Below are 13,423 nucleotides of genomic sequence, written 5' to 3'. Positions count from 1 at the left end.
AATTGATCATTTTTGACATGCAAAACAGCAATTGCTATACGTTCAACATAATACATTGAAAGTTCAGATGAATTATTACACCTAATCTTCACAAACTGTAGGAAGTAGGTTCTATTATCATCCTCATTTTTTACAAAAAGAACTGAGGTTTAGAGAGATAAGTGATTTAATGAGAGATGACATGGCTAGCAATTATTTTTATGGGTTTGGGTTCTTAAAAACATCATCTGACTACAGAGCTCCTATTTGTAACTATTATACTGTATTGTCATTTTTGCTTGCTTTGTATGGTACTAATAATGGGCAATGTGCAAAGGGACTCAATAACAAGCTTTTGAAGGTGCCAGTACTTGGCAAATTATCTGTTTATTGTAACATTATAACCAACATTACTAACCCTATTTGATAAATACAAAATACAGCACAAGAGTGGAAAGAAATGGAGCACAAATAGCTAGCATTCTGCCTCTTCCATTTACTATTTGAACTAAATCCATATATATGTGTGTATATATATGTACATATACGGATCACCTGAGGTCAGGAGTTCAAGACCAGACTGGCCAACATGGTGAAACCCCGTCTCTACTAAAAATACCATATACATACATACATACATATATATACACACTAAAAATATATATAGTATATATAAATATATGTAGTGTATATATAGTGTGTATATATATATTAAAAATACATATATATACCCCCAGCTAATTTTTGTATTTTTATCAAATAGATATATATACACACACACACCCCACTCTACAGATGAGTAGACTGAGGCTTCTGAGGCTTAGAAAGGTTAAAATATGACACAATGTAACCCTCAAATCACATATACATTTTGAATTAGTCTATAGTTCATGCGTGCATGTGATGTGATCCTTTCAACAAGAGAAATTTAAGGCAAGGACTGTTTTAGACCCCACCATGGTGTTGAGAATCTAATGTTAAGCCTTTAATACTTATTACTTTTTACATTTAATTGATATAACTATAAATTGATAGCAAATACTATTGATAGCAAGTATGTAGCCAGTGATGATTGGCTTATTTTTCAGTATGTGGATGAAGAGGACCTGATGAATGCCATCAAGGGTTTCAGCTCAGTGACTAAGGAACGCACCACATTCACGGACACCCACCTGTAAAGGATGGAAACCCGGCAGATGTAAGCCTGGAATGCAAGCTCTGCACCCCTTTCCTCCTGGGTTATCACTGACACATCATAAATGCTGAAAAGCCATTGTTCATTGTCCTATAATTCTTTAAAGAAAAGATGACTGTTTTTGAAAGCATTTCTTCCTAATAGAGGTCTAAGAAATGGTATTTTTCTCGTCTGAAATGAGAGATAATATTCATATGAAAATACTTGGTTTGCTCTTATTTTGTGGAAGACAAAGAAGTATGTAATTGTCACTTGGTTCTGTTTGGCAGTAATGCTCCTGGTTAACTGAATAATCAGTGGCAATTTCAAGATGGCTCACAGTTGTTAGAAGTAGTAAGTTAGTTACTGGCTCAAAAACTAAATGATTCTATTGAAAGGATGTCACTGCTGTTCATTTCTATCTGCCATTTCTGTCAGGGTTGACACAATCCTGCAATAATAGTTATTCTAATGATCACAGCTGCTAAATGAATCCCAAACTTTGCACCAGGTCAACAAACTTTTCTGAAGTTCTATTTATTTACAATACATAGGGTAACTTACCAAACTTTTTGACAAGGCTGAAGGTTCTATTTATTTACAATACATAGGGTTACTCACCAAACTTTTTGACAAGGCAACACATAACTTACGCATACATGTCCCTGTTCTTGCATTTATGAATTTTCCAAAAATCTAAGGAGTAGACAGCTTATTTATACATTTTGAGGAGAAAACAAAGTGTTTCACTAGGAACACCTCTACTTGAACCAATGTTTTTATTTCACATATTTTATAGTTTTGAAACTACAGTTTCTCATAAAATTCTGTCAATTCACTGAATATCAGAGAATACTGACATCTTCAACCTAGCACATTTCAAATGGAAACTACTGTTCTATTTGCAATATTAGGCTGCATGAAATTTTAAAACGAAAAATGTATCTGTTCCTTCTAGCATTAGCATATATACATGTAAAGACAAGACTATACCTATGTGTATATATATGTATATCATGTACATATTACTCTGCACTCTATCCCTTCTTTTTGGAGAACTACCCATTATTTTAGCCATAGAATCAGTAAGAACAGATGATATGCAACAGTACCAATTACCATGGTTCAAAAATGTCCGTCATCTGCTCTAGTTGGATTACGAAGTCATCGGTGAAAGTCCTATGGCAAGAAAAATTTTCTTGCAAATCATCCACGTAAAATCAGATATTTAAATTTGTTCTTCATGGAAAACAGAATAAGAAAACCTCATCTTCCTTCATCCTTAAAGGTCTTTGTGACCCCAGGAAAATACTATGACTCTGTCTAACACACAATAGTCACAATACTTTGTGAATCTACACCCAGAGGCAGGCAAAAACTTGTAAAATAAGGGATAGTCTTACTTATTCTGCCTGAAAACAATGTATTACCCCAGGGCCCAACAGTAAAAGATTGTGGACTTTTGGGGTATTGAGATTTCATCTAGCTCTGTGAGAGAGCAGCTCCTCAGACTGACCAACTCCTAGACAAAGTTTGCCAACCATAAGTGTCAAAAGCACAGGCCAGTATTAAGCAGAAGTTCTACCACCTTATTAGAACTGCTATAAACAAAAAAGCATCTGAAATAATTGTGCACATCTGGCAGTGACTGTAGAAAATATGAAATACGTATTTCTCGCCAAAAGTTTTTATACTTTCTGAAATGAAAATATAGGATTGACTAGTTTACTGGTTTTTATTCCCATATGCTGATTCTGGGACAATAAAGTTGTTTAAAGCTGGCACAAATAAGCATTAACCAAGGCTGTGTCCACCTCCTGTGAGCTACTTAAGGTATATAGGAAAGGAGTGGTCACAAACTTGCATTCTAATCCTTGGTGGACTCTTCTAAGAATACAGTTTGCTAGTCACAAAGAATAGTCTACAAATATGCTTTGCTAGGTTCAGAAAATTGAGTTTATCCTGATTTTTGAAAAATTAACCAGGTACCTTTATCACTGTGTATTTTTACAAGCACAGTATAAAATTTTAACAGAACGCAAAAAAAAAAAAAATACAGAACTGCAGGGGATTTTATCTTGGATCATTATCCATTTAATCATCTAATTAGACATGAACTCAGTTAGCTGAATCATTTACATTTTGACTCCATAGCTTAGGGCAGACAGAAGCCTGTATGGCTTCTGCCCAGAACTCTGTCCCCTGCTAAATGTCTAAGTTTACTTGTATTTATTTCAGAGAAGAACCCTAAGATGTTGCTTTGCTACTTTAAGTGGTATTGCGTGCCAAGCCTCTATTATACAAACCATGCAGACTCACACCTAGAGATTCTGATTCGGTTGATCTGGGGTGTGCGGCTGAGGCATTACTACTTTTTAAAGCTTCCAGGTGTTCTAATGTTGAGACCCACTGATGTTCCACAATCTGGAAGGAATCATGTACAGGAATAATATGCTATGCACAGGGACTATGCTCCTTGGCTCACCCCTTCTCCCTTATAAACAATGAGCAGTTCTTGATGAACCTCTTTAAATTTAAATCTCCTGACTCACGTTTTATCAATTGTACATGCCACATTCTCAGTTTACGAACTACCATGTTTTGTTATTCTTAATATTTAACTGTTTGATAAGAGTGCAGTTGTTTTTATAAACTCTAAGAAATGTGTTTATAGATAATCTACTGTAATTTGCACTAAATGGAACCCAAATATTAATCTGTTATGGTACCATATACTGATGTAAAAATCATCCTGGCATCCATGAACACACCAGTAAATAAAACATAGTCCAAGTGGAAGAATTCATTAATAAGGAACTTAATTATGTCACAAATGAATAGTTGATTTCCAATGCACAAATATCATGTAAACTAATCTAAAGATGGTTTGCTTAATAAATATTTAAATGTGAACTAATTCTGGCTTAATCTATTTATTAAAAAATACTCTTAACAGCTCTGAGTTACACATAAATGATGATAAAGCTATACCTGTTTAAGAAAGTAGGATGTTCTGGGTAATTTCTCAACCAACAATGTACATTAGAATGAACTGTTATTTTTTCCAAAATACTACTATGTCTCAACCAGCAGACATTCAAATTCAGCAGGACTGGAGTGGGAGTGAGGCCTGGGCAACCATGTGTCTAACCTCAGCCATTTCTGATACATAAGCCTGGATAAGAGCCAGGAACAGGACCATAGACTCTTGAAACAGGAAGACTTGGGTTCAAAAATTGGCTCAGTAGGTAATAAGCCTTGTCACTAAGTTATTTGTCCCCTGTGGGTCTCAGTGATCCCATCTGTGAAATGAGGATAACAACACTTATCCTATTGGTATGAAAATACTTCTTTCCATGAAAATTACGATTGTTTTCATTTTTCATCAATCACACAAAGTACATAGACTCATTTCAATTTTTTTCTTCCCACCACAGCAACCCTAATGAAGTAGGTATAATGAAAAAATTAAGGCATAATGGGGGCAATCTGAGAAATTAGTGTCAGAGTAGACATAAACCACTGCTCTAACATCAAGGTTCAATCTCTTGTAAGCAAAAGAAAGAAACAAGATTTGACTTGTACTGTAATGCAATCTAGTATAGTCAGTTTCCTTTTTATGCGATTCTATTACGTAATAGTTACTACCTTCTTTTTAATGGCCTTTTATTCCTGGCCACTAGTCTAGTTTTTTCTTTTATTTTCTTACTTGCCCACCCAACTTTCACATAACTGTCATAAAGAGGAAGAAGGAAGGGTGTAAGATAATTATAATCTTAGTAATTTTGAAATTATGATTTGCCTAATATTATCTTGCCACATATATTAAGTTTTCCCTCCCCACATTTTTTTTTTTAATTATGGGAAGAAGCAAAGAAATGAACAAACATATATAGCACACTTTAAACAGAACTGTTACTTAAATAACTGAAAACGCATTGACATAATCATTTTTTTTATTTAATTGATAAATAAATACAAGAGAACTGTTGTGAAACCACTGGCAATATAGTAAATTTTAAAGATTTTATTTCAACTTCACTCACTTATATTTCTTAGAATGGGGATATATACATTATTCACCAATAAATGCTAATGCTTTAAATTTACAATTACCCTATTTGTAGAAACCTGAAGATCATTCCAATTAAATGAAAAAAAAAATTGTACAAAAACGTTCTTTTGCTCTTACAATTCAAAATACATTCAAATTCACATTCTTACAGCAGCCAAAATCTTGAACCCAAAATTCAGAACTGCAGTCCTACAAGTGAACAAAATAGTGTTTTAATTTAATTAACATGATTGTTAACACTGAAAAAAAAAAACAGTGGCTCCTAAAACAAGACAGGTTAGCAACTAGTACGGCTTTCCCTTCTGGGCACTCAAAGCTTTGCCCTTGATTATTATTTTTATTTCATCTTTTCAAACACAGACAATTGCTCCAACTTGAAAGTTTCAATGGAATTTTGGCATTTAATATTGCTAATGCTTGCTAAGATTTAAGAACTCCCAATGATGAGAATCAGAAAATGACGCAAGACTAAATTAAAATCATCCTAAAAGACTTACTACATAGTGGCATCTGGTATTCAATATCAATAGTGTTTTTGAATTACATGATATGTTTTTCACAAACATAGCACCTCATCAAATATCTGGTAAACACTTTGCAATCACAATAAGGGTTGGGAGACCAAGTTCCAAAGACAATTATGTGATTCACTTAAAGGTAACATTGCAAGACAAGTCTCAGGCATAATGAAGATTAGGAATGCAGTCTGCTGGTTCCCATGATCTAAAGGGATGCTCACCTATATGGGCACCATCCTATTAAGACGTGGTAATATGTTTCCAAACCAAAAAAAGTTGGTAAGTGTTAAAATGGACTCCTGCTTTATAAATCATCTGTTAAATGTACTTGTAAAATTAAAAAAATTTCCAAAATGTCAAAAGAGATATGATTATTGTATTTCATTATTCCAAGTAATTCTGTTAAAAAGATACTAAATGAAGTCCAATTTTATCTTGTAAAGTTTTAGTGTAAAAACTAATGTATTGAAATTCAGTAAAGTTTAACTTTCATCTAAATGTAACGGAACAACTATTCATTTTGGTGAGTTTTCACAAGCTGTACTCCTGACCTGAAGAATCACTTTTTTTATGCCGAGGAGATGGAGTAGTCTTTGTAGGAGATGGGGACGCAGTACCAGGTGAGTCAGTTCCTCCATCGGAAGTACTTGGTGATGATGCCAGATAGGGAACTTTCTTTCTTCCAAGGAATCCTCCCCCTTCAAATCCTCCTTTCTTCCTAAACTCTATTTTATTTTCATTTTCATCTTCTGATGACCTTTTCTTGGATTCTGAAAAACCTTCAGCTATTTTATGCACTTCCAATCCACTATCCAATTCTCTCAAACTTTTTATTTCTACTCCAGGAGACTTTCTCTCAGATATATTACATTCCCCTGTTGCCCCTTTCACTTCAGCTTGTATTGGACCCAAGTTACCATTTTCAGGGACAGCTCTTTCTACATTTCTGTTCAAATTAATAGTCTGGAAGTCCCTATAACTGTGAAAGCTCTCAGTCCTTCTTGCCCTTGCTAATAAAGGACTTTCTCTGTAAGGCCTCACGGAACCGTAAGTAGCTGCTTCATGGGTGGTATCATGGTGCTGAAGCTGAAGGCTGAAATACAGTTTTTAAAAATGACAGTTCAGATTTCACTCTGTGATTTCTCAGGAACATATTAATTAAACAACCAATAAAATACACTATATAAATATATAAAGTGTATTATATCCATATTTCTCTTTGTAAAAATATACTTATCAAGTACTCTTTATTATATAGATGGTATATAAAATTACCAATGCAAATAATACCATCATATATTCACAGACATACTGAATTTTTGAACAGCTAAAAAAAAGATGGGAGGAAAAATCCTTGAAACTAATATGAAACCAACATAATTCAGTATTTAGCCCTTGGTTCTTCAGACTTTGGAATTTATCAATATGATAACTAAAAAGACATTATGGAACTTTGTATTAAAATTACATAATGCTTAAATGTAAGACTAGACAACATAATAGAATCACAGATAAATACTGTCCCTGAGACAGGACAATAATTAAAGCTTCACATACTAACTAAGGTGACATGTGATTTTCCTAATTTCCTTTGAATAAATTCTTGATCACATAAATAGGCTTCCAATTTGGCAGCAATTCACAAAATAAGTTAAAAGGCAAAAAATGTTTTTCTATGAAAAGAACCAGATATGCCTATCAAGAAATTTGGTAAAACTGTTAAAAAGTTAACATAATGTCTGAATTTAAAATGTACCTTGAAAAGTATGGCTTTCTAGAACAACTATGTGATTACAATATTTCAATTTCCCCAAAAGAAATAAATTTTGTTTATAATACCCAACTCTTTAACCTACCTAGAATTTGATTCTCGTAAGTGGCTATGCTGAACTACGGAAGTTGCCGGACTGATGTTAGGAGTAGCACAGCGAGATGTGCTCAAATCACATTGATCCAGTAATTTGAGTAGCTCTTCTTCGGTTGGACCACCTACATCTTAGGAGAACAAATAGTCATTAAAATCACTTAAGTGAAAAGCTTAACCTTGTGACAAACATCTTTCTGTATGAGAACCTACCCTTATCTTCACTTTTGTTAACTATATCCATAGCAGTGGTCAGATCCCACATTTGAATGCTGCCATTTGTATGGCCTGTGAACAAGTAGCGCCTTGGTCTTGAGCCCATCCTACTGGATCCCTCACATTCCCTCACTGTAAATGAGGATATTGTAGTACAGTCAACAGCCTGGATCTCACATATTCTGCAAAAGAAAAGCAGAAAGAGCCCTGATGGGAATGAGCAATTATTTAAAAAGAAGCTATGAAACTAAAAAGACAGAAAGAAAGAAAGCAAACATGTTATACTAGAAAAGACTTTTAAAAAATCATTTAAAATTTATGTGTAAATCTTTAAAATCTGAAACCAGAAGAAATATACAGCTCTATGGAGATGGCCCATATTGTATCCATCATTAGGATAATACTCTTAACTTTAAAAAAAGATTTTTATGGCTTTTTAGTTGATTTTCATAAAAGATAAAAGAACCTAAGAGAGAATAATTATTATCCACATTGACGAATGAGGAAACCAAGGGATAACATCAGCAAATGATGTTTCCAAAGTCATGTAAGGGCTAACTGAATTGTACTTGACCGAATTAGTTATCCCAGCCTACTTCAAAAGAGTTGAGGGAGTTCATTAAAAAAGAAAAATCGGTATAGGCAAACGCAAGGTCAAAAAAATAGACAAAGAAAAAATACAATCCACATGAATTTGAGAAGCATACAGGAATAGAATATGAAGCTTAGATGAGCTTCCTAGTAGGCCGGACAAAAAGGAGGGAAAAAGTTAATTCCTACATGCCCACATGTAGTGATAAATTGATCTCAAGGTTTGTGAATACAGGAATAAACAAACCACAGTGTTTTTCCTGTACTCTCATGCAACAATCAACTCTAAGGAAAGTGAAAGTTTACCTCCAAATGCCCTTTTAGTTATGTGGGCTCTTGGCTGGATCTAGAAACCAAACTGACACCACACAGACTGACAAGAGAGAAGCATATACATTTTATTAGTTTTACATGTACATGGGAATCTTCACAAGAGAGTGAGGTCCAAAGAAGTGGCCAAAGCAAGATGCTTTTATACAATTTAGACAAAGAATGATAAACTGTAGAACAAATGACAGGATAAAGAAAATCTGACTAGAGGCAGTAAATTTCTAAGGGAATCACTAGAAGATATACATATATATTATATTTAATATATATTACATATATACTAAATATATGCAATATACATTTAATATATATTAAATATGTATTTTATATATATACATTTTATATATATATATAGTGGGACAATGTAAAACTAGTGGAAGGTAAGCATATTCACTCAGGTCCACTGCAGCCCCCAGTTCCCACTCTCTTGTCCTGGTACAGGGAGGATAAAACTCCCAGAAAATCTTTTGGCTTGCTGCATGTAGGAAGAGAGAGGTCAGCTATCCCCTTCTGAAATGATAATTTCTTCAATGTTTTCATCTCAAAATACTCAATATACCAATTTGGCACATTTTGGGGCAGAATGTCCTTCACTCCTTGGCAACAAAAAGGGTTCCGTGGCCAAACGGGGTGGAGGGGTTCACCAAACACCAAGCAAGCAATCGATTCTGCAGCAGACACCAGCTAAGTGTCCTCTAACTCAATTTAATTCTAACACTATCTGTCATATCACACAGGTAGAAGACTCAGTCTCACAAAGCTGAGCCCCACTTCAGAGGCTGATCACAAGCCTCAGGTTATTTTGCCTGTGCTTCTGACTGTAAATCAGGGTTCCCACAGCCTCCTCCTTAGGTTCAACTAATTTCCTAGAGTGGCTCACAGAATTCAGAGAAAAGCTCACATTTACTGGCTAATTACAAAGGATACAGATGAACAACAGATTCCCAGGGTAAGGTGTGTGGGAAGGAGCATAGAGCTTCCATGCCCTCCCTGGCCACGCCACCCTTCAGAACCTCCAGGTTTTCAGCTCTCTGGAAGTGCTCTGAACTCAGTTATTATTATTTTAATGGAGGCTCCATTACATAGGCATGATTGATTAAATCACTGGCCATTGATGATCAACTTAGCCTTCAGCTCCTCTCCCCTTCTCAAAGGTTGCAGGGTGGGGCTGAAAGTGCCAACCTTCTACTCCCATCTTGGTCTTTCTGGTGACCTGCCATCAGTCAACTCATTGGCATACAAAAAGACACATCATTTGGAAGACTTTTTGAAGGAATATACCAGGAAACAGAGACAAAGACCAAATATATATTTCACAATTATCACACAAAGGAAATTTTTTTTTTTTTTAAGACGGAGTTTTGCTCTTGTTGCCCAGGCTGGAGTGCAATGGCGTGATCTCGGCTCACTGCAGCCTCTGCCTTCTGGGTTCAAGCGATTCTCCTGCCTCAGCCTCCTGAGTAGCTGGGATTACAGGCGTGTGCCACCATGCCTGGCTAATTTTGTATTTTTAGTAGAGATGGGGTTTCTCCATGTTGGTCAGGCTGATCTTGAACTCCCGACCTCAGGTGATCCGCCCACCTCAGCCTCCCAAAGTACTGCGATTACAGGCGTGAGCCACTGCACCCAACCTGGAAGTTTTTTAATATTTCGCTAGTATAAAGTTTGAAAGAATTATTTTCATGGGCATTATCAGATTTTAAAATTTCCCCTTTTTTTTAGTTGCTAGGGTTTTTTAAAATCATAAATAGGTGACGATTTATCAGATTTTATTCCTGTAATTATCAAGATGATCACAATTTAGTGAATTACATTTATTTTTAAATAGTATCTGTAAATTGATTTAACACGTTCAACAACACCCTCCTCAGAGTCCTGTTTATGTTTCAAATAAAACAAATCAAAATTTGTATGCATATGAAAACTTGGGTCTCAGAAAATACCCTCAGAAGCAAAGTTTCTCTCTGACCTGCAAGGCAAGCCATAGAGACAATCTTCTTTTTCCCCAAGGTGGCTCACAGAAACCAGAACCCTCTTTCCCCAAAGCTAGCCATGAAGCACAAAAATATTACCCTAACATTTCCCTATCTTTCTGTGAATAGCTAGCCATAAAGAAATTAAGGCCCTCACTACAGAGGGGTTCTGCCCCATCCCTGGGAGAAAGGAATGCCAGCCACACAGAGACAGTCTCTGCTGGAGTTCCCTACTCAGTCTATTTCTGTTAACTTACAACTTTTTGTCCAGTCACAGTTGTATATGGCTGTCCCTCCTTCTTCTAACCTAAGCATAAAAATGCACACTTTTCCTTGTGTCTTTGGGTCTTCATTCTGAAGGCTCTCATGTCATATAAAAGTATAATAAAATCAATTTGTAATGTTTTCTTTTGCTAGCCTATCTTGTTATAGGGGTATCCGCTGTGACCCTTCTGCTTCCACAAAACAAACATAATTTTGATCTTTTTTCCCCTATGTAGATTTCTCTTTTTTTTTTTTTTCTTGAGACGGAGTCTCGCTCTGTCGCCCAGACTGGAGTGCAGTGGCGCGATCTCAGCTCATTGCAAGCTCCATCTCCCGGGTTCACACCATTCTCCTGCCTCAGCCTCCCGAGTAGCTGGGACTACAGGCGCCCGCCACCACACCCGGCTAATTTTTGGTATTTTTAGTAGAGACAGGGTTTCACCGTGTTAGCCAGGATGGTCTCGATCTCCTGATCTTGTGATCTGCCCGCTTCAGCCTCCCAAAGTGCTGGGATTACAGCCGTGAGCGACCACGCCTGGCAGGGATAGATTTCTTAAAACTACTCCTTTATTTAAAATTTTCTACAAGGTTTTTTCTTGCTTCCTTTAAATAAAACCCTTTCATTTCACTTCTCACTATTAAGAGCCTGAACTGTCCTTAAACAAAACCTTTGGTTCACTATAGCTTTATAAAGGGCTAATTTTCTATTCAATTCTACAGAGTAATTTCCGCATGTTATTTTTGTAACTATAGCTTTTCCTTTGGAATCATAAACTTAAAAATTATAGAATTTGTTTTATCATGCAGAAATTGCACAGTGTTACTGTTAGAGATAACAGAAAGGGGGATATTAGAAATATCAGAAGAGGGGATATTAGAATTGAATAAGTAAATATGATATACTACATTGTTAGAGAATGTTATGATACCAGTTTTAATAACATTTGGCAATTTCTTCACTAAATATGCAGAGAACACTACATCACAGTAATTTATGCAATTTGAGATAATGAACTTTGATGTAAAAAATTCATCTCTCAAAGAATTTATTCATCAAAATATTAACAGATATGTTGAAAATGCAGCCATAAAATTTTAAAATCAACAGGATTAGTAACACTAAAATGAAAATAAAATGATTCTATACCTAGAAAACCCCACAGTCTCTGCCAAAGGCTCCTAGATCTAATAAACAACTTCAGCAAAGTTTTAAAAAACAAAATCAATGTACAAAAATCAGTAGCATTTCTATACACCAATTAACATTAAAACTGAGAGCCAAATCAAGAATGCAATCTCATTCACAAAAGCCACAAAAAGAATAAAATACCTAAAAATACAGCAAACGAGAGAGGTGAAAGATCTTTACGACAAGAATTACAAAAAACTGCTCAAAGAAAGCAGACAACACAAACAAGTGGAACAACATTCCATCACCATGGATAGAAAGAATTAATATTGTTAAAATAGCCATGCTACACGAAGTAATGACATCAATGCTATTCTTATCAAACTACCAACGACATTTATCACAGAATTAGAAAAAACTATTTCTAGGCCGGAAGCAGTGGCTCATGCCTGTAATCCCAGCACGTTGGGAGGCGGAAGTGGGTGGATCATGAGGTCAGGAGATCGAAACCATCCTGGCTAACACAGTGAAACCCCGTCTCTACTAAAGATGCAAAAAATTAGCCGGGCGTGGTGGCATGTGTCTGTAAACCCAGCTCCTCAGGAAGCTGAGGCAGGAGAATAGCGTGAACCCGGGAGGCAGAGCTTGCAGTAAGCCGAGATTGCACCACTGCACTCCAGCCTGTGCGACAGAGTGAGACTCCGTCTCTGAAAAAAAAAAAAAAAAAAAAAAAAAAACTATTCTAAAATTCATATGAAATCAAAAGAGAGCCCAAATAAAATAGCCAAAGCAATCCTAAGCAAATGAACAAAGCCAGAGATGTCTCACTACCCAACTTTAAACTATTCTACAAGGCTACAATAACCAAAACAGCATGGTACCGGTACAAAAACAAACACATAGACTAAAGCAACAGGATGGAGAACCCAGAAAACAAAGCTATACACTTAAAACCACCTGATCTTCAACAAAGCTGATAATAATAGGGAAAAGACTCCCTATTCAATAAATGGTGCTGGGATTACTGGCTAGGCATTTGCAGAAGATTCAGACTCAACCCCTTCCTCTTACTACATACAAAAATCATCAGAAGATGGATTAAAGACTTAAATGTAAAACCTAAAACTGTAAAAACCCTAGAAGGAAACCTAGGAAATATCAACCTGGACATCAGCCCTGGCAAAGATTTCATGACAAAGACTCCAAAAGCAACTGCAACAAAAACAAAAATTGACAAGTTGGACCTTATTAAAGTAAAGAGAACTTGCGCCACAAAAGAAACTATCAACAGAGTAAACAGACAACCTACA

General features: G+C 35.7%; 2 protein-coding genes across 3 annotated transcripts in view; one reads left to right on the top strand and one right to left on the bottom strand.

Annotated features, from left to right (window-relative positions):
• Nucleotides 1–2,971, top strand: part of USH2A (usherin) — an 801,829-nt gene extending 798,858 nt beyond the window's left edge. The window contains exon 73 of the mRNA XM_055233796.2: nt 1,068–2,971. Coding sequence (XP_055089771.1) covers nt 1,068–1,157 — 90 coding nt within the window. The 3' untranslated portion in view covers nt 1,158–2,971. The remainder of the gene's footprint in view (nt 1–1,067) is intronic.
• Nucleotides 2,972–5,091: 2,120 nt separating this feature from the next.
• Nucleotides 5,092–13,423, bottom strand: part of KCTD3 (potassium channel tetramerization domain containing 3) — a 58,082-nt gene continuing 49,750 nt past the window's right edge. The window contains exons 16-18 of one of the 2 annotated variants that reach the window (XM_055233798.2): nt 7,824–8,008; nt 7,603–7,735; nt 5,092–6,839 (exon numbers count right to left, since the gene is read on the bottom strand). In XM_055233798.2, coding sequence (XP_055089773.1) covers nt 6,278–6,839; nt 7,603–7,735; nt 7,824–8,008 — 880 coding nt within the window. In that variant the 3' untranslated portion in view covers nt 5,092–6,277. Of the gene's footprint in view, nt 6,840–7,602; nt 7,742–7,823; nt 8,009–13,423 lie in introns of both variants that reach the window. The other variant, XM_055233797.2, reaches the window with a different exon arrangement.

This window comes from Symphalangus syndactylus, chromosome 19 (assembly GCF_028878055.3).
Source record: "Symphalangus syndactylus isolate Jambi chromosome 19, NHGRI_mSymSyn1-v2.1_pri, whole genome shotgun sequence".
NCBI lineage: Eukaryota > Metazoa > Chordata > Mammalia > Primates > Hylobatidae > Symphalangus > Symphalangus syndactylus.
Note: the sequence above shows the minus strand (reverse complement) of the source record. Positions and strands in the feature narration are given on the sequence as shown.